The sequence below is a fragment of the Pseudophryne corroboree genome, chromosome 7 (genome assembly GCF_028390025.1).
Source record: "Pseudophryne corroboree isolate aPseCor3 chromosome 7, aPseCor3.hap2, whole genome shotgun sequence".
In the NCBI taxonomy this organism is placed as follows: domain Eukaryota; kingdom Metazoa; phylum Chordata; class Amphibia; order Anura; family Myobatrachidae; genus Pseudophryne; species Pseudophryne corroboree.
Genome location: NC_086450.1, coordinates 517,695,522 through 517,717,527, shown reverse-complemented (window position 1 = coordinate 517,717,527; position 22,006 = coordinate 517,695,522). Strand labels below are relative to the sequence as shown.

General features: G+C 49.3%; 1 protein-coding gene across 3 annotated transcripts in view; it reads left to right on the top strand.

Annotated features, from left to right (window-relative positions):
* Positions 1–22,006, top strand: part of STK36 (serine/threonine kinase 36) — a 295,926-nt gene that overhangs the window by 112,671 nt on the left and 161,249 nt on the right. For all 3 annotated transcript variants that reach the window (XM_063935506.1, XM_063935505.1, XM_063935504.1), the window contains exon 11: positions 11,838–11,975. In XM_063935506.1, the coding sequence (XP_063791576.1) occupies positions 11,838–11,975 (138 nt within the window). The remainder of the gene's footprint in view (positions 1–11,837; positions 11,976–22,006) is intronic.

The window sequence follows — 22,006 nt, the reverse complement described above, 5'->3', positions numbered from 1 at the left end:
ATCAAGGATGCGTATCTCCACGTTCCAATTACCCCTCACACCAGGGGTACCTCAGGTTCGTTGTACAAAACTGTCACTATCAGTTTCAGACGCTGCCGATTGGTTTGTCCACGGCACCTCGGGTCTTTACAAAGGTAATGGCCGAGATAATATTTCTTCTTCGAAGAAAAGGCGTATTAATTATCCCATACTTGGACGATCTCCTAATAAGGGCAAGGTCCAGAGAACAGCTAGAGATGGGTTTAGCACTATCTCAAGAGGTGCTAAAGCAGCACGGATGGATTCTGAATATTCCAAAATCCCAATTAATGCCGACAACTCGTCTGCTGTTCCTGGGGATGATTCTGGACACAGTTCAGAAAAAGGTTTTTCTTCCCGAAGAAAAAGCCAAGGAGTTATCTGACCTGGTCAGGAACCTCCTAAAACCAGGAAAGGTGTCTGTACATCAATGCACAAGAGTCCTGGGAAAAAATGGTAGCTTCTTACGAAGCAATCCCTTTCGGCAGATTCCATGCAAAGGGATCTGTTGGACAAATGGTCAGGGTCGCATCTTCAGATGCACCTGCGGATAACCCTGTCGCCGAGGACAAGGGTATCCCTTCTGTGGTGGTTGCAGGAGGCTCATCTATTGGAGGGCCGCAGATTCGGCATGCAGGATTGGATCCTGGTGACCACGGAGGCCAGCCTGAGAGGCTGGGGAGCAGTCACACAGGGAAGAAATTTCCAGGGAGTGTGGTCGAGCCTGAAAAAGTCTCTTCACTTAAGCATTCTGGAACTAAGAGCAATCTACAATGCTCTAAGCCAGGCGGAACCTCTGCTTCAAGGAAGACCGGTGTTGATCCAGTCGGACAACATCACGGCAGTCGCCCATGTAAACAGACAGGGCGGCACAAGAAGCAGGAGGGCAATGGCAGAAGCTGCCAGGATCCTTCGCTGGGCGGAGAATCACGTGATAGCACTGTCAGCAGTATTCATCCCGGGCGTGGACAACTGGGAAGCAGACTTCCTCAGCAGACACGACCTTCACCCGGGAGAGTGGGGACTTCATCCAGAAGTTTTCCACATGCTATTAAACCGTTGGGTAAAACCAATGGTGGACATGATGGCGTCTCGCCTCAACAAAACACTGGACAGGTATTGCGCCAGGTCAAGAGATCCGCAGGCAATAGCTGTGGACGCGCTGGTAACACCTTGGGTGTACCAGTCGGTATATGTGTTTCCTCCTCTGCCTCTCATACCAAAGGTATTGAGGATTATACGGCAAAGAGGAGTAAGACTAGTGGCTCCGGATTGGCCAAGAAGGACTTGGTACCCGGAACTTCAAGAGATGGTCACGGACGATCCGTGGCCTCTACTTCTGAGAAGGGACCTGCTTCAGCAGGGTACTTGTCTTTTTCAAGAATTACCGCGGCTGCGTTTGACGGCATGGCGTTTGAATGCCAGATCCTAAAAGGAAAAGGCATTCCAGAAGAAGTCATTCCTACCTTGATAAAGGCAAGGAAGGAAGTCACCGCGAAGCATCATCGCCGTATTTGGCGAAAATATGTTGCGTGGTGCGAGCAGCGGAGTGCTCCGATGGAGGAATTTCAACTGGGTCGTTTTCCTACATTTCCTGCAATCAGGATTGTCTATGGGTCTCAAATTGGGATCTATTAAGGTTCAAATTTCGGCCCTATCAATATTCTTCCAAAAAGAATTGGCCTCAGTCCCTGAGGTCCAGATTTTTATCAAAGGAGTACTGCATATACAGCCTCCTGTGGTGCCTAAGGTGGCACCGTGGGATCTAAATGTAGTTTTAGATTTCCTCAAATCCAATTGGTTTGAACCACTAAAGAATGTGGATTTGAAATATCTCACATGGAAAGTGACTATGTTACTGGCCCTGGCTTCGGCCGGGAGAGTATCTGAACTGGCGGCTTTGTTTTATAAAAGCCCTTATTTAATTTTCCATTCGACATAGGGCAGAGCTGCGGACGCGTCCGCATTTTCTCCCTAAGGTGGTATCAGCGTTTCACCTGAACCAGCCTATTGTAGTGCCTGCGGCTACAGACGACTTGAAGGACTCCAAGTTGTTGGACGTTGTCAGAGCCTTAAAAATATACATTTAAAGGACGGCTGGAGTCAGAAAATCTGACTCGCTGTTTATACTGTATGCACCCAACAAGTTGGGTGCACCTGCTTCTAAGCAGTCGATTGCTCGTTGGATTTGTAACAAAATTCAACTTGTACATTCTGTGGCAGGCCTGCCACAGCCTAAATCTGTTAAGGCCCATTCCGCAAGGAAGGTGGGCTCATCTTGGGCGGCTGCCCGAGGGGTCTCGGCATTACAACTCTGCCGAGCAGCTACGTGGTCAGGGGAGAACACGTTTGTAAATTTTTACAAATTTGATACCCTGGCAAAGGAGGACCTGGAGTTCTCTCATTCGGTGCTGCAGAGTCATCCGCACTCTCCCGCCCGTTTGGGAGCTTTGGTATAATCCCCATGGTCCTTTCAGGAACCCCAGCATCCACTTAGGACGATAGAGAAAATAAGAATTTACTTACCGATAATTCTATTTCTCGGAGTCCGTAGTGGATGCTGGGCGCCCATCCCAAGTGCGGATTATCTGCAATACTTGTACATAGTTATTGTTAACTAATTCGGGTTATTGTTTAGGAAGCCATCTTTCAGAGGCTCCTCTGTTATCATACTGTTAACTGGGTTTAGATCACAAGTTGTACGGTGTGATTGGTGTGGCTGGTATGAGTCTTACCCGGGATTCAAAATCCTCCCTTATTGTGTACGCTCGTCCGGGCACAGTACCTAACTGGAGTCTGGAGGAGGGTCATAGGGGGAGGAGCCAGTACACACCACCTGACCTGTAAAAGCTTTACTTTTGTGCCCTGTCTCCTGCGGAGCCGCTATTCCCCATGGTCCTTTCAGGAACCCCAGCATCCACTACGGACTCCGAGAAATAGAATTATCGGTAAGTAAATTCTTATTTTTATACTAAGATCTCAAACTTACTAGTGACAACAGACACTCCGAACCTCATTGTAGGGTGATTTCACTTTACTCATTCATCCCTTCCTTGGCAGATCTCCACTTGGGCCACACGCCCGAGGCCACCTCATTATTATCACATCATAATCTGATAGATCTCCACTTGAGCCACACGCCCGAGGCCACCTTATTATTATCACATCATAATCTGATAGATCCCTGAAGATTGTTTAATCTTTAATAGTAGGGAGTTTACATTTCACATTTTCAAGTACATACTGGGGTAAATTTACTAAGGTGGGAGATTTTTAGAACTGGTTATGTTGCCCATGGCAACCAATCAGATTCTACTTAACATTTATCTAGCTGCTTCTAGCAGATAATAGATATAATCTGATTGGTTGCCATGGGAAACATCACCAGTTCTAAAAATCTCCCACCTTAGTAAATTTACCCCACTGTCTTTACTAGAATCCACCAGGATGCAGTCAATATACCGGGTGTTCGAGAGACCGACGCTGGAATCCCGACAGCCAGTGAACTACCGACACCTGGAATCTCGACAAATGCTCGGTATTCCCACTCTGTTGATGGGTTCACGCCACCAACCGAGTGGGAATAGAGCCTGTGGCGAGCCACTGGGCCTCTTTGTGTGGCCAGTGCAGCGAGCCCACGAGGGGGCTCGCTGCTGGGATTCCGTCAAACGGTATGCTGGGATTCCGTCAAACGGTATGCCGCTGTCGGTATAATGACAGCCGGGATATCGTATATATCCCTAATCGGCCATATATTGGCTTCGGATTCTTCCCCAGACTTTATCAGGTATTCTCATCTCTGATTATACGCCACTCAACTTTGCCATAACACTCCGCTCCCCTTACAACAAAGATAATGCGCTGCGTTTTCCTCCAGGCCTTTACGCTAGTGATGATTTTAAAAATAATCTGAAACATAATTAGACAGTCTCTGCAGAGATCAATAGTGACCACTGGAACAACCCGGTATTATTCTGGTCAGTGTGGAAAGCAGTTATGCACGGACATATAATATATAATATAATAGCTTCTATGTCCTGAAAGAACCAAGAACGTAGCGAAAAGTTACAACCTCTTAATCGTGGCCTAAACGAAGCTTACCGTGCCTGTTTAAATGATCTGATAGACTCTAACAAAGCCTTCTATACACATCATAAACATCTCGGCGAAACTTTCCTTTCAAAGGAGGCCCAAATGAAGGTGGCTTGTAGATGGGGAGGCAAAACAGACAAATTGTTGTCCTACATGGTACGTCAGCAAGATGGGAAGAGATATATAAACACTCCGGAGGCTAGCTAACCTCTCAACCAGACATAGCAGCTCATTCCCACTCTCTACACAGCGACTCCTGATTGCCCTCACTTGTCCTACTCTCTGCACAGCGACTCCTGATTGCCCTCACTTGTCCTACTCTCTGCACAGCGACTCCTGATTGCCCTCACTTGTCCTACTCTCTGCACAGCGACTCCTGATTGCCCTCACTTGTCCTACTCTCTACACAGCGACTCCTGATTGCCCTCACTTGTCCTACTCTACTCTACTCTCTACACAGCGACTCCTGATTGCCCTCACTTGTCCTACTCTACTCTCTACACAGCGACTCCTGATTGCCCTCAATTGTCCTACTCTCTACACAGCGACTCCTGATTGCCCTCACTTGTCCTACTCTCTACACAGCGACTCCTGATTGCCCTCACTTGTCCTACTCTCTACACAGCGACTCCTGATTGCCCTCACTTGTCCTACTCTCTACACAGCGGCTCCTGATTGCCCTCACTTGTCCTACTCTCTACACAGCGGCTCCTGATTGCCCTCACTTGTCCTACTCTCTACACAGCGGCTCCTGATTGCCCTCACTTGTCCTACTCTCTACACAGCGGCTCCTGATTGCCTTCACTTCTCCTACTCTCTACACAGCGGCTCCTGATTGCCCTCACTTGTCCTACTCTACACAGCGACTCCTGATTGCCCTCACTTGTCCTACTCTCTACACAGCGGCTCCTGATTGCCCTCACTTGTCCTACTCTACACAGCGACTCCTGATTGCCCTCACTTGTCCTACTCTCTACACAGCGACTCCTGGTTGCCCTCACTTGTTCTACTCTCTACACAGCGACTCCTGATTGCCCTCACTTGTCTTACTCTCTACACAGCGACTCCTGGTTGCCCTCACTTGTCCTACTCTCTACACAGCGACTCCTGATTGCCCTCACTTGTCCTACTCTCTACACAGCGACTCCTGATTGCCCTCACTTGTCCTACTCTCTACACAGCGGCTCCTGATTGCCCTCACTTGTCCTACTCTCTACACAGCGACTCCTGATTGCCCTCACTTGTCCTACTCTCTACTCAGCGACTCCTGGTTGCCCTCACTTGTCCTACTCTCTACACAGCGGCTCCTGAGTGCCCTCACTTGTCCTACTCTACTCTCTACACAGCGACTCCTGATTGCCCTCACTTGTCCTACTCTCTACACAGCGACTCCTGATTGCCCTCACTTGTCCTACTCTCTACACAGCGGCTCCTGATTGCCCTCACTTGTCCTACTCTCTACACAGCGACTCCTGATTGCCCTCACTTGTCCTACTCTCTACACAGCGACTCCTGATTGCCCTCACTTGTCCTACTCTCTACACAGCGGCTCCTGAGTGCCCTCACTTGTCCTACTCTACTCTCTACACAGCGACTCCTGATTGCCCTCACTTGTCCTACTCTCTACACAGCGACTCCTGATTGCCCTCACTTGTCCTACTCTCTACACAGCGACTCCTGATTGCCCTCACTTGTCCTACTCTACTCTCTACACAGCGACTCCTGATTGCCCTCACTTGTCCTACTCTACTCTCTACACAGCGACTCCTGATTGCCCTCACTTGTCCTACTCTATTCTCTACACAGCGACTCCTGATTGCCCTCACTTGTCCTACTCTCTACACAGCGACTCCTGATTGCCCTCACTTGTCCTACTCTCTACACAGCGACTCCTGATTGCCCTCACTTGTCCTACTCTCTACTCAGCGACTCCTGGTTGCCCTCACTTGTCCTACTCTCTACACAGCGGCTCCTGATTGCCCTCACTTGTCCTACTCTCTACACAGCGACTCCTGATGGCCCTCACATGTCCTACTCTCTACACAGCGACTCCTGATTGCCCTCACTTGTCCTACTCTCTACTCAGCGACTCCTGATTGCCCTCACTTGTCCTACTCTCTACACAGCGACTCCTGATTGCCCTCACTTGTCCTACTCTCTACACAGCGACTCCTGATTGCCCTCACTTGTCCTACTCTCTACTCAGCGACTCCTGGTTGCCCTCACTTGTCCTACTCTACTCTCTACACAGCGACTCCTGATTGCCCTCACTTGTCCTACTCTTTACACAGCGACTCCTGATTGCCCTCACTTGTCCTACTCTCTACACAGCGACTCCTGATTGCCCACACTTGTCCTACTCTCTACACAGTGACTCCTCAGTTGTCCTACTCTCTACACAGCGACTCCTGATTGCCCTCTCTTGTCCTACTCTCTACTCTCTGAAGCTAAATTGCCTAAACTGGAGAGCCAGCAGAGGAATTTGCTGGAAGCTGACATTTCAGAGGAGTAAATACATTGGGCCATTCAGACACTTAAACTCCGCAAATCCCCGGGACCAGATGGCTTCAGCGCTGAATATTATAATCTATTGCACAAAGTTTTAATCCCAGCCATCCCTAGTCTCTTCCAAGTTTATATTTAAAGGTCATGTCCCATACCCATGCTGTAATGAAGCCCACACCATTTTAATACCTAAACCCAATAAAGATGGGAAAATAGTCGAGTCCTATAACCCTTTCACACTCTCTTAATTCAAGACTTTAGTTTAAACTTTTATGGAAGATAATATCTGCCCATCTACAGTCTATGATGACCTGCCTCTAAACACAACATCGGTTGGGTTTTACTAAAACACGCCACTCAGTTTTAGGTATCAGATCGGCTATCGCAGCCATTGTGGCAACCAAAACCTCTAAATGTTCTCATACTATGCTACCGAGCCTTGATCCAGAGAAGGCCTTTCATAAAATCTCTTGGTCACATTTATCTTGTGTGCTGAAAGAAATAGGATTTGGGCCTTTCTTTATTAATCTAATTCACTTTTTCTACACAGAACTGAGAACCAACTTAATAGTCAATAATTTACAGAGCGCACCCGTAACACTGTACAGGGGCACGAGACCAGGCTGCCCATTGTCACACTGTACAGGGGCACCAGACCGGGCTGCCCATTGTCACACTGTACAGGGGCACCAGACCGGGCTGCCCATTGTCACACTGCACAGGGGCACCAGACCAGGCTGCCCATTGTCGCACTGTACAGGGGCACCAGACCGGGCTGCCCATTGTCGCACTGTACAGGGGCACCAGACCGGGCTGCCCATTGTCGCACTGTACAGGGGCACCAGACCGGGCTGCCCAGTGTCACACTGTACAGGGGCACCAGACTGGGCTGCCCAGTGTCGCACTGTACAGGGGCACCAGACCGGGCTGCCCAGTGTCGCACTGTACAGGGGCACCAGACCGGGCTGCCCAGTGTCGCACTGTACAGGGGCACCAGACCGGGCTGCCCAGTGTCGCACTGTACAGGGGCACCAGACCGGGCTGCCCAGTGTCGCACTGTACAGGGGCACCAGACCGGGCTGCCCAGTGTCGCACTGTACAGGGGCACCAGACCGGGCTGCCCAGTGTCGCACTGTACAGGGGCACCAGACCGGGCTGCCCAGTGTCGCACTGTACAGGGGCACCAGACCGGGCTGCCCAGTGTCGCACTGTACAGGGGCACCAGACCGGGCTGCCCAGTGTCGCACTGTACAGGGGCACCAGACCGGGCTGCCCAGTGTCGCACTGTACAGGGGCACCAGACCGGGCTGCCCAGTGTCGCACTGTACAGGGGCACCAGACCGGGCTGCCCAGTGTCGCACTGTACAGGGGCACCAGACCGGGCTGCCCAGTGTCGCACTGTACAGGGGCACCAGACCGGGCTGCCCAGTGTCGCACTGTACAGGGGCACCAGACCGGGCTGCCCAGTGTCGCACTGTACAGGGGCACCAGACCGGGCTGCCCAGTGTCGCACTGTACAGGGGCACCAGACCGGGCTGCCCAGTGTCGCACTGTACAGGGGCACCAGACCGGGCTGCCCAGTGTCGCACTGTACAGGGGCACCAGACCGGGCTGCCCAGTGTCGCACTGTACAGGGGCACCAGACCGGGCTGCCCAGTGTCGCACTGTACAGGGGCACCAGACCGGGCTGCCCAGTGTCGCACTGTACAGGGGCACCAGACCGGGCTGCCCATTGTCGCACTGTACAGGGGCACCAGACCGGGCTGCCCATTGTCGCACTGTACAGGGGCACCAGACCACTTACACACCATCTACTGCCTGTGTCAGCCTGTGGGAAGTGATGTCTAAACTATCCCAATTTCACCCAGTCTCTGGCTTACTCAAAAATCAATTGCTGTGTCTTTATCTCAGATAGCTTCTCCCTCTTGGGCTTCTACTAGTCTCCCATACTTAGGAATCCACCTTCCAAAAATCTATCCCTGTTATATTCTCTTCATATAGCTAAAATAATATCCAAAGTCACCATAGAACTGAAGAACTGGCAGAATTTACTACTTTCTTTCTCGGGGAGTGCTCACATAATGAAGATGGTATCATTTCCAAAATTTTTAACCCTGTACTAGTATAGCCCATATTGCTGCCTAACACAGACGAGCATTTCACCAATTCATATGGAATGGCAATAAGCCCAAAATTAGTCTTAAAATACTCCAAAAAAATCAAATTGTATGGAGGCATAAAATTCCCCCACCCGGCTCTTTATAACCAGGCATCTATTTGCCGCTGTATGACGCCCATTTTGAAAGCTGGGTCATAAGGAGAAGAACTCTTCTTTCCAGTCCTGGAGGAAAGCAGCTCTGTCTTCCAGCAGATGTCTGACACCTCCACACACAAACCAATAACCTTTACTCAACCATAGACCGATTCCACCATATAAAATCTCATGCCTTACTTTCCTCCAATCGCAGCATTATGTCAGTACGGCGCTTCATAAACCCTCCCTAGCTGATTGGAGTAACACACTAGACTCCACTTTTCTGCTCCCCCACTAACCTCCCAAATCAGTTTCCTCATTGTATTCACTCATACGTGCCCCCCCCTTCCCTTCTCGCAGACACTGCACAGGTATCACATCCTAACAAACAGTGGTAGCTGCTCAATCACACTGGTGATACTTATCAGACGCTAGAAAAAGGGGAGGGGTCACTGCAAACAGAAAGGGGGGGGGGCACGTTTTCCCCCTGGTATCCCCCCAGCACACTGACTGATACCTGTACAATACTTATACTATCTGGTTTGTTACATATATTTGCAAATACATGTTTAGCTGCTGAGCCGCGTCACGGCTTCTCCGATATCAGCAGTCCTAACACTACATGGTAGCAGTGCCCACATAGGGCCATGTGATTTGTCTATAGTATGGTCCATACAGTAATACATCCAGATAGAGGGCTAGCTTACCTGTGAGCCGACACCAGGATCTCCCATTTGTATTATCCCATTGTATTACATCCTGGCAGGAACAACTCAAACATCTCCAAACCTATTGCCAACTCTTTCTTACTCCCTGAGTATTCTATATGTCACATCCTATAGAGAGATGATATATACTGTAATATATTTTACAGAGAATAGCTTTATCTTTATCCTTCATGAGCTAATGTGATTGCAATTACTGACTCTTCCAAATGCCTACAATGTGACTTTGCTCCCCCTGCGCTGTGTCGCTGCTGCATGGTTACACGGTTATGTAGAAGCAATCCTCGCACTATCATTCCCGCTGACCACTGGATGGGCCCTAGGGGGCCCTGATCCTGATACTCCCAGAAACGTCTTCCTATCATCTCCACTGCCGGCAACAGGGTATCCTGGCTCTCCTCGCATCCTCCATCCCAGAAACGTCTTCCTATCATCTTCACTGCCGGCCACAGGGTATCCTGGCTCTCCGCTCATCCTCCATCCCAGAAACGTCTTCCTATCATCTCCACTGCCGGCCACAGGGTATCCTGGCTCTCCGCTCATCCTCCATCCCAGAAACGTCTTCCTATCATCTCCACTGCCGGCCACAGGGTATCCTGGCTCTCCGCTCATCCTCCATCCCGGAAACGTCTTCCTATCATCTCCACTGCCGGCCACAGGGTATCCTGGCTCTCCTCGCATCCTCCATCCCAGAAACGTCTTCCTATCATCTCCACTGCCGGCCACAGGGTATCCTGGCTCTCCGCTCATCCTCCATACCATACTCTCTATAAGGGGATTGGAATGAGACCTCCTTATACAAGGAATTTGGGTAAAGAAACTCTTTCAGATATGGGAGAGATATATTGAATCCCAGCCAAATTATATGAAATCTCAGAAACGCCCGTGATTTCAGTCTACAAGACTGTATTAAATCTGAATATTATCATACGACCCCCGATACAAACAACAGGTAAAACCCAGACCTTTACTGCCAACATGCCAGGAATGGATCTCTGCTCCCAGACACACTGCCCCCCCCCCTCTCTCCCTCTCCCTTCACCTTTCCTCTTTTCTTCTTCTCCCCTCTCTTCCCTCTATCCTCATCATCTATTGCTTGTTATCTCTCCTCTCATCCTTCCCATTTCCTTCACTTTCTCATTTATATAACAAACCATGCTTAAATATCTTCTCAATTTTTATTGAGTTTAGTACATACAATTGTTATGTTAGAATAATGTAAAGACTATGGGGCATTGGTAATTGGATGATGACGATCCACGCAGTTGACATCATGAGGCATAGCTGAAATGTTTGTGCCCCTCTTCATCTCATCACGCCTTCAGGAGCACATTTATCAATAGTCAGGACATATTGTTTTCCTGCTTTGTAGCGTCATTATGATGTCAGTCCATGAATGTGGATTCTTTTACAGGTTCATTGTAACTTTATGTATCCATTGTGATCTTCCCTTATGTAAGTCATCCAATACCGCAATAAAAATATTAATATAAAAAAAAAAAGATTTCAGTTGTCCAGTCTGGAGATGATCAGTGAGTGGATGAGGGTCTTAGTAGCATCCTGGGCGAGAAAGTGTCTGATCCTGGAGATGTTTCTCAGATGGTAACGGCAGGTTTGCGAGAGGTGCTGAATGTGTGGTGTGAAGGAGAGGGACAAGGGAAGGATGCGCACTTGGGGTCTAGAGGAGACAGTAGTGCCATCAATGGATAATGAGAGTGTAGGAGGTGAGGTTATGTGGGAGGGAGGGAAGATGATCAGCTCTTGGACATGTAAAGTGTAAGAAAGCGCTGGGACATCCAGGAAGAGAGAGCAGAGAGACGGCTGGAGATACGAGTGAGGAGAGAGGGTGAGAGGTCAGGGGAGGAGAGGTAGCTCTGAGTATCATCAGCACAGAGATAATAACGGAGGTCAAAAGAGCTGATGAGCTCACCTAAAGAGGACAAATAGATGACCAGTAGGTGGTCCATAAACAGAACCTTGGGGGACACCTACAGTTAGTGGCAGTGTGGGGGGGGGGGCAGTCATGGGAGCAGACAAAGAAGAAACAGTCAGAGAACTAGGAGGACAGCCAAGAGAGGGCAGTGTCACGCGTACCAATGAATTGAAGGATTTGCAGGAGGAAGGGGTGGTACACAGTATCAAAAGCAGCAGAGAGTCATGGAGAATATGTATATTATGTCCAGTATATTCTCCATGATGGAGCTGTTGTCTGTAACCTGCTTTTTGTGTCTTATCTTATGAAGGACAGTGATGATGAATGGTCAGTCTTATTGGAGGCCACTGACCCATCTATTGCCCAGCTTAGCACGCCCTTCCTCCTCCTCAAAGATCCAAGTTTTCGAAATAGAGTTCATCGCCGACTACGGGATTGCAGTCCTCCGGTCAGTCTGTCTTCTTTCAAATTTGCGGTAACACAGAATTTACTCTCTTCTCTCCCTCCTTCATCTGTGTCTTCCTGTCCTCTTCTAGTGCTTTGTGTCTGTCCTACTCTCTCCATCTGCCTCCTCTTTTATACCCCTCTCCTTCATCTGTGTCCTTCTGTCCTAGTGCTTTCTGTCTGTCCTACTCTCTCCATCTGCCTCATCCTTTACACCTCCCTCCTTCATCTGTGTCCTCCTGTCCTCTTCTAGTGCTTTGTGTCTGTCCTACTCTCTCCATCTGCCTCATCCTTTACACCTCTCTCCTTCATCTGTGTCCTCCTGTCCTCTTTTAGTGCTTTGTGTCTGTCCTACTCTCTCCATCTGCCTCATCCTTTACACCTCTCTCCTTCATCTGTGTCCTCCTGTCCTAGTGCTTTGTGTCTCTCCTATTATCTCCATCTGCCTCATCTTTTACACCTCTCCCTCCTTCATCTGTGTTTTCCTGTCCTCTTCTAGTGCTTTGTGTCTGTCCTACTCTCCAAGTCCACCTCATCCTTTACACCTCTCTCCTTCATCTGTGTCCTCCTGTCCTCTTCTAGTGCTTTGTGTCTGTCCTACTCTCTCCATCTGCCTCATCCTTTACACCTCTCTCCTTCATCTGTGTCCTTCTGTCCTAGTGCTTTCTGTCTGTCCTACTCTCTCCATCTGCCTCATCCTTTACACCTCCCTCCTTCATCTGTGTCCTCCTGTCCTCTTTTAGTGCTTTGTGTCTGTCCTACTCTCTCCATCTGCCTCATCCTTTACACCTCTCTCCTTCATCTGTGTCCTCCTGTCCTAGTGCTTTGTGTCTCCTACTTTCTCCAAGTATTACATTGGTCTCATCCTTTACATCGCTCCCTCCTTCATCTGTGTCCTCCTGTCCTAGTGCTTTCTGTCTCCCCTATTATCTCCATCTGCCTCATCTTTTACACCTCTCTCCTTCATCTGTGTCCTCCTGTCCTCTTCTAGTGCTTTGTGTCTGTCCTACTCTCTCCATCTGCCTCATCCTTTACACCTCTCTCCTTCATCTGTGTCCTCCTGTCCTAGTGCTTTGTGTCTGTCCTACTCTCTCCATCTGCCTCATCCTTTACACTCCTCTCCTTCATCTGTGTCCTCCTGTCCTAGTGCTTTGTGTCTGTCCTACTCTCTCCATCTGCCTCATCCTTTACACTCCTCTCCTTCATCTGTGTCCTCCTCCTGTCCTAGTGCTTTGTGTCTGTCCTACTCTCTCCATCTGCCTCATCTTTTATACCCCTATCCTTCATCTGTGTCCTCCTGTCCTAGTGCTTTGTGTCTGTCCTACTCTCTCCATCTGCCTCATCTTTTACACCTCTCCCTCCTTCATCTGTGTCCTCCTGTCCTCTTCTAGTGCTTTGTGTCTGTCCTACTCTCTCCATCTGCCTCAACTTTTACACCCCTCTCCTTCATCTGTGTCCTCCTGTCCTAGTGCTTTGTGTCTGTCCTACTCTCTCCATCTGCCTCATCTTTTATACCCCTATCCTTCATCTGTGTCCTTCTGTCCTAGTGCTTTCTGTCTGTCCTACTCTCTCCATCTGCCTCATGCTTTACACCTCCCTCCTTCATCTGTGTCCTCCTGTCCTCTTCTAGTGCTTTGTGTCTGTCCTACTCTCTCCATCTGCCTCATGCTTTACACCTCCCTCCTTCATCTGTGTCCTCCTGTCCTCTTCTAGTGCTTTGTGTCTGTTCTACTCTCTCCATCTGCCTCATCCTTTACACCTCTCTCCTTCATCTGTGTCCTCCTGTCCTAGTGCTTTTGTGTCTCTCCTACTTCTCCAAGTATTACATCGCTCCCTCCTTCATCTGTGTCCTACTGTCCTAGTGCTTTGTGTCTCCTACTTTCTCCAAGTATTACATTGGTCTCATCCTTTACATCGCTCCCTCCTTCATCTGTGTCCTCCTGTCCTAGTGCTTTGTGTCTCCCCTATTATCTCCATCTGCCTCATCTTTTACACCTCTCCCTCCTTCATCTGTGTCCTCCTGTCCTCTTCTAGTGCTTTGTGTCTGTCCTACTCTCCAAGTCCACCTCATCCTTTGCACCTCTCTCCTTCATCTGTGTCCTCCTGTCCTCTTCTAGTGCTTTGTGTCTGTCCTACTCTCCAAGTCCACCTCATCCTTTACACCTCTCTCCTTCATCTGTGTCCTCCTGTCCTAGTGCTTTGTGTCTCTCCTATTATCTCCATCTGCCTCATCTTTTACACCTCTCCCTCCTTCATCTGTGTTTTCCTGTCCTCTTCTAGTGCTTTGTGTCTGTCCTACTCTCCAAGTCCACCTCATCCTTTACACCTCTCTCCTTCATCTGTGTCCTCCTGTCCTCTTCTAGTGCTTTGTGTCTCTCCTACTCTCCATCTGCCTCATCCTTTACACCTCTCTCCTTCATCTGTGTCCTTCTGTCCTAGTGCTTTCTGTCTGTCCTACTCTCTCCATCTGCCTCATCCTTTACACCTCCCTCCTTCATCTGTGTCCTCCTGTCCTCTTTTAGTGCTTTGTGTCTGTCCTACTCTCTCCTTCTGCCTCATCCTTTACACCTCTCTCCTTCATCTGTGTCCTCCTGTCCTAGTGCTTTGTGTCTCCTACTTTCTCCAAGTATTACATTGGTCTCATCCTTTACATCGCTCCCTCCTTTATCTGTGTCCTCCTGTCCTAGTGCTTTCTGTCTCCCCTATTATCTCCATCTGCCTCATCTTTTACACCTCTCTCCTTCATCTGTGTCCTCCTGTCCTCTTCTAGTGCTTTGTGTCTGTCCTACTCTCTCCATCTGCCTCATCCTTTACACCTCTCTCCTTCATCTGTGTCCTCCTGTCCTCTTCTAGTGCTTTGTGTCTGTCCTACTCTCTCCATCTGCCTCATCCTTTACACTCCTCTCCTTCATCTGTGTCCTCCTGTCCTAGTGCTTTGTGTCTGTCCTACTCTCTCCATCTGCCTCATCCTTTACACTCCTCTCCTTCATCTGTGTCCTCCTGTCCTAGTGCTTTGTGTCTGTCCTACTCTCTCCATCTGCCTCATCTTTTACACCTCTCCCTCCTTCATCTGTGTCCTCCTGTCCTCTTCTAGTGCTTTGTGTCTGTCCTACTCTCTCCATCTGCCTCATCCTTTACACCTCTCTCCTTCATCTGTGTCCTCCTGTCCTAGTGCTTTGTGTCTGTCCTACTCTCTCCATCTGCCTCATCTTTTACACCTCTCCCTCCTTCATCTGTGTCCTCCTGTCCTCTTCTAGTGCTTTGTGTCTGTCCTACTCTCTCCATCTGCCTCATCCTTTACACTCCTCTCCTTCATCTGTGTCCTCCTGTCCTAGTGCTTTGTGTCTCTCCTACTTTCTCCAAGTATTACATCGCTCCCTCCTTCATCTGTGTCCTCCTGTCCTCTTCTAGTGCTTTGTGTCTGTCCTACTCTCTCCATCTGCCTCATCCTTTACACTCCTCTCCTTCATCTGTGTCCTCCTGTCCTATTGCTTTGTGTCTGTCCTACTCTCTCCATCTGCCTCATCTTTTACACCCCTCTCCTATATCTGTGTCCTCCTGTCCTCTTCTAGTGCTTTTGTGTCTGTCCTACTCTCTCCATCTGCCTCATCCTTTACACCTCTCTCCTTCATCTGTGTCCTCCTGTCCTAGTGCTTTGTGTCTCCTACTTTCTCCAAGTATTACATTGGTCTCATCCTTTACATTTTATCCCTCCTTCATCTGTGTCCTCCTGTCCTCTTCTAGTGCTTTGTGTCTGTCCTACTCTCTCCATCTGCCTCATCCTTTACACTCCTCTCCTTCATCTGTGTCCTCCTGTCCTAGTGCTTTTTGTCTGTCCTACTCTCTCCATCTGCCTCATCTTTTACACCTCTCCCTCCTTCATCTGTGTCCTCCTGTCCTCTTCTAGTGCTTTGTGTCTGTCCTACTCTCTCCATCTGCCTCATCCTTTACACTCCTCTCCTTCATCTGTGTCCTCCTGTCCTAGTGCTTTGTGTCTGTCCTACTCTCTCCTTCTGCCTCATCCTTTACACCTCCCTCCTTCATCTCTGTCCTCCTGTCCTCTTCTAGTGCTTTGTGTCTCTCCTATTATCTCCATCTGCCTCATATTTTACACCTCTCCCTCCTTCATCTGTGTCCTCCTGTCCTCTTCTAGTGCTTTGTGTCTGTCCTACTCTCTCCATCTGCCTCATCCTTTACACTCCTCTCCTTCATCTGTGTCCTCCTGTCCTATTGCTTTGTGTCTGTCCTACTCTCTCCATCTGCCTCATCTTTTACACCCCTCTCCTTCATCTGTGTCCTCCTGTCCTCTTCTAGTGCTTTTGTGTCTGTCCTACTCTCTCCATCTGCCTCATCCTTTACACCTCTCTCCTTCATCTGTGTCCTCCTGTCCTAGTGCTTTGTGTCTCCTACTTTCTCCAAGTATTACATTGGTCTCATCCTTTACATTTATCCCTCCTTCATCTGTGTCCTCCTGTCCTCTTCTAGTGCTTTGTGTCTGTCCTACTCTCTCCATCTGCCTCATCCTTTACACTCCTCTCCTTCATCTGTGTCCTCCTGTCCTAGTGCTTTTTGTCTGTCCTACTCTCTCCATCTGCCTCATCTTTTACACCTCTCCCTCCTTCATCTGTGTCCTCCTGTCCTCTTCTAGTGCTTTGTGTCTGTCCTACTCTCTCCATCTGCCTCATCCTTTACACTCCTCTCCTTCATCTGTGTCCTCCTGTCCTAGTACTTTGTGTCTGTCCTACTCTCTCCTTCTGCCTCATCCTTTACACCTCCCTCCTTCATCTCTGTCCTCCTGTCCTCTTCTAGTGCTTTGTGTCTCTCCTATTATCTCCATCTGCCTCATCTTTTACACCTCTCCCTCCTTCATCTGTGTCCTCCTGTCCTCTTCTAGTGCTTTGTGTCTGTCCTACTCTCTCCATCTGCCTCATCCTTTACACTCCTCTCCTTCATCTGTGTCCTCCTGTCCTAGTGCTTTGTGTCTGTCCTACTCTCTCCATCTGCCTCATCCTTTACACTCCTCTCCTTCATCTGTGTCCTCCTGTCCTAGTGCTTTGTGTCTGTCCTACTCTCTCCATCTGCCTCATCTTTTACACCCCTCTCCTTCATCTGTGTCCTCCTGTCCTCTTCTAGTGCTTTTGTGTCTGTCCTACTCTCTCCATCTGCCTCATCCTTTACACCTCTCTCCTTCATCTGTGTCCTCCTGTCCTCTTCTAGTGCTTTGTGTCTGTCCTACTCTCTCCATCTGGCTCATCCTTTACACCTCCCTCCTTCATCTGTGTCCTCCTGTCCTCTTCTAGTGCTTTGTGTCTGTCCTACTCTCTCCATCTGCCTCATCCTTTACACTCCTCTCCTTCATCTGTGTCCTCCTGTCCTAGTACTTTGTGTCTGTCCTACTCTCTCCTTCTGCCTCATCCTTTACACCTCCCTCCTTCATCTCTGTCCTCCTGTCCTCTTCTAGTGCTTTGTGTCTCTCCTATTATCTCCATCTGCCTCATCTTTTACACCTCTCCCTCCTTCATCTGTGTCCTCCTGTCCTCTTCTAGTGCTTTGTGTCTGTCCTACTCTCTCCATCTGCCTCATCCTTTACACTCCTCTCCTTCATCTGTGTCCTCCTGTCCTAGTGCTTTGTGTCTGTCCTACTCTCTCCATCTGCCTCATCCTTTACACTCCTCTCCTTCATCTGTGTCCTCCTGTCCTAGTGCTTTGTGTCTGTCCTACTCTCTCCATCTGCCTCATCTTTTACACCCCTCTCCTTCATCTGTGTCCTCCTGTCCTCTTCTAGTGCTTTGTGTCTGTCCTACTCTCCAAGTCCACCTCATCCTTTACACCTCTCTCCTTCATCTGTGTCCTCCTGTCCTCTTCTAGTGCTTTGTGTCTGTCCTACTCTCCAAGTCCACCTCATCCTTTACACCTCTCTCCTTCATCTGTGTCCTCCTGTCCTCTTCTAGTGCTTTGTGTCTGTCCTACTCTCTCCATCTGCCTCATCCTTTACACTCCTCTCCTTCATCTGTGTCCTCCTGTCCTAGTGCTTTTTGTCTGTCCTACTCTCTCCATCTGCCTCATCTTTTACACCTCTCCCTCCTTCATCTGTGTCCTCCTGTCCTCTTCTAGTGCTTTGTGTCTGTCCTACTCTCTCCATCTGCCTCATCCTTTACACTCCTCTCCTTCATCTGTGTCCTCCTGTCCTAGTGCTTTGTGTCTGTCCTACTCTCTCCTTCTGCCTCATCCTTTACACCTCCCTCCTTCATCTCTGTCCTCCTGTCCTCTTCTAGTGCTTTGTGTCTCTCCTATTATCTCCATCTGCCTCATATTTTACACCTCTCCCTCCTTCATCTGTGTCCTCCTGTCCTCTTCTAGTGCTTTGTGTCTGTCCTACTCTCTCCATCTGCCTCATCCTTTACACTCCTCTCCTTCATCTGTGTCCTCCTGTCCTATTGCTTTGTGTCTGTCCTACTCTCTCCATCTGCCTCATCTTTTACACCCCTCTCCTTCATCTGTGTCCTCCTGTCCTCTTCTAGTGCTTTTGTGTCTGTCCTACTCTCTCCATCTGCCTCATCCTTTACACCTCTCTCCTTCATCTGTGTCCTCCTGTCCTCTTCTAGTGCTTTGTGTCTGTCCTACTCTCTCCATCTGGCTCATCCTTTACACCTCTCTCCTTCATCTGTGTCCTCCTGTCCTCTTCTAGTGCTTTGTGTCTGTCCTACTCTCTCCATCTGCCTCATCCTTTACACTCCTCTCCTTCATCTGTGTCCTCCTGTCCTAGTGCTTTGTGTCTGTCCTACTCTCTCCATCTGCCTCATCTTTTACACCCCTCTCCTTCATCTGTGTCCTCCTGTCCTCTTCTAGTGCTTTGTGTCTGTCCTACTCTCCAAGTCCACCTCATCCTTTACACCTCTCTCCTTCATCTGTGTCCTCCTGTCCTCTTCTAGTGCTTTGTGTCTGTCCTACTCTCCAAGTCCACCTCATCCTTTACACCTCTCTCCTTCATCTGTGTCCTCCTGTCCTCTTAGTGCTTTGTGTCTGTCCTACTCTCTCCATCTGCCTCATCCTTTACACCTCTCTCCTTCATCTGTGTCCTCCTGTCCTAGTGCTTTGTGTCTCTCCTACTTTCTCCAAGTATTACATCGCTCCCTCCTTCATCTGTGTCCTCCTGTCCTAGTGCTTTGTGTCTGTCATACTCTCTCCATCTGCCTCATCCTTTACACCTCTCTCCTTCATCTGTGTCCTCCTGTCCTCTTCTAGTGCTTTGTGTCTGTCCTACTCTCTCCATCTGCCTCATCTTTTACACCCCTCTCCTTCATCTGTGTCCTCCTGTCCTAGTGCTTTGTGTCTGTCAGACTCTCTCCATCTGCCTCATCCTTTACACCTCTCTCCTTCATCTGTGTCCTCCTGTCCTCTTCTAGTGCTTTGTGTCTGTCCTACTCTCTCCATCTGCCTCATCCTTTACACCTCTCTCCTTCATCTGTGTCCTCCTGTCCTAGTGCTTTGTGTCTCTCCTATTATCTCCATCTGCCTCATCTTTTACACCTCTCCCTCCTTCATCTGTGTTTTCCTGTCCTCTTCTAGTGCTTTGTGTCTGTCCTACTCTCCAAGTCCACCTCATCCTTTACACCTCTCTCCTTCATCTGTGTCCTCCTGTCCTCTTCTAGTGCTTTGTGTCTCTCCTACTCTCTCCATCTGCCTCATCCTTTACACCTCTCTCCTTCATCTGTGTCCTCCTGTCCTAGTGCTTTGTGTTTGTCCTACTCTCTCCATCTGCCTCATCTTTTACACCTCTCCCTCCTTCATCTGTGTCCTCCTGTCCTCTTCTAGTGCTTTGTGTCTGTCCTACTCTCTCCATCTGCCTCATCCTTTACACCTCTCTCCTTCATCTGTGTCCTCCTGTCCTAGTGCTTTCTGTCTGTCCTACTCTCTCCATCTGCCTCATCCTTTACACCTCTCTCCTTCATCTGTGTCCTCCTGTCCTCTTCTAGTGCTTTGTGTCTGTCCTACTCTCTCCATCTGCCTCATCCTTTACACCTCTCTCCTTCATCTGTGTCCTCCTGTCCTCTTCTAGTGCTTTGTGTCTGTCCTACTCTCTCCATCTGCCTCATCCTTTACACTCCTCTCCTTCATCTGTGTCCTCCTGTCCTAGTGCTTTCTGTCTCCCCTATTATCTCCATCTGCCTCATCTTTTACACCTCTCTCCTTCATCTGTGTCCTCCTGTCCTCTTCTAGTGCTTTGTGTCTGTCCTACTCTCTCCATCTGGCTCATCCTTTACACCTCTCTCCTTCATCTGTGTCCTCCTGTCCTCTTCTAGTGCTTTGTGTCTGTCCTACTCTCTCCATCTGCCTCATCCTTTACACTCCTCTCCTTCATCTGTGTCCTCCTGTCCTAGTGCTTTGTGTCTGTCCTACTCTCTCCATCTGCCTCATCTTTTACACCCCTCTCCTTCATCTGTGTCCTCCTGTCCTCTTCTAGTGCTTTGTGTCTGTCCTACTCTCTCCATCTGCCTCATCCTTTACACTCCTCTCCTTCATCTGTGTCCTCCTGTCCTAGTGCTTTGTGTCTGTCCTACTCTCTCCATCTGCCTCATCCTTTACACTCCTCTCCTTCATCTGTGTCCTCCTGTCCTAGTGCTTTGTGTCTGTCCTACTCTCTCCATCTGCCTCATCTTTTACACCTCTCCCTCCTTCATCTGTGTCCTCCTGTCCTCTTCTAGTGCTTTGTGTCTGTCCTACTCTCTCCATCTGCCTCATCCTTTACACCTCTCTCCTTCATCTGTGTCCTCCTGTCCTAGTGCTTTGTGTCTGTCCTACTCTCTCCATCTGCCTCAACTTTTACACCTCTCTCCTTCATCTGTGTCCTCCTGTCCTCTTCTAGTGCTTTGTGTCTGTCCTACTCTCTCCATCTGCCTCATCCTTTACACCTCTCTCCTTCATCTGTGTCCTCCTGTCCTCTTCTAGTGCTTTGTGTCTGTCCTACTCTTTCCATCTGCCTCATCCTTTACACCTCTCTCCTTCATCTGTGTCCTCCTGTCCTCTTCTAGTGCTTTGTGTCTGTCCTACTCTCTCCATCTGCCTCATCCTTTACACCTCTCTCCTTCATCTGTGTCCTCCTGTCCTCTTCTAGTGCTTTGTGTCTGTCCTACTCTCTCCATCTGCCTCATCCTTTACACCTCTCTCCTTCATCTGTGTCCTCCTGTCCTCTTCTAGTGCTTTGTGTCTGTCCTACTCTCTCCATCTGCCTCATCCTTTACACCTCTCTCCTTCATCTGTGTCCTCCTGTCCTAGTGCTTTGTGTCTCTCCTAATTTCTCCAAGTATTACATTGGTCTCATCTTTTACATCGCTCCCTCCTTCATCCTCCCGTCCTAGTGCTTTGTGTGTACTTTCTCCTTTATCCACTAGGGGCCACTGGTGTGCTGATACAATGGGGATTTAGTAGGCAGTAACTGGGAGCTGGCACGTTAAATTTATAACCATGTGACTAGCTCCCCTACTATATCTCCCCTCTAAGCCAGTCTTAGTTAGTGCCCGAGGTGAGCTGGTCACTTGGGACTTCTTTGAAGAATTTTTTTTATTTTTTTTCCTTTCATTTATTTTTTATTCATTCTAACACTCACAGACTGGCAGCTCTGCCACTGCCAGTCTGCACCACGGGAGCTGCCGGCGGGGTCGCATCGCAGCTGCGTGCGGTTCGGGATGGGCCTCGGCTGAAGGAGACACTGAGCTCTCCGGAGACTGGCCGGACACCGCTGCGTGCAGCGCGTGTCGGGGCTGCTCCGTCGGCTGAAGATTACGGCAGCGGTGAGTATCAGTGGCCAGACACCGCTGCGTGCGGCGCGTGTCGGGGCCACTCCATCAGGATCCTGCAAGCAGCGGTGAGTACAAACGCTACCCCCCCCCCCCCCCCCCCTGCTTCTCCCGCTCTCAGCTGTCCCCGGCCGCAGCTCACAGGCCAGCACAGGTCCCCTGCGTACACCTATGGCCATTGTGAATATAAGAACGTCCCCAGGGTACACTGTAATACATAGTATAGGTGTCCACAGAG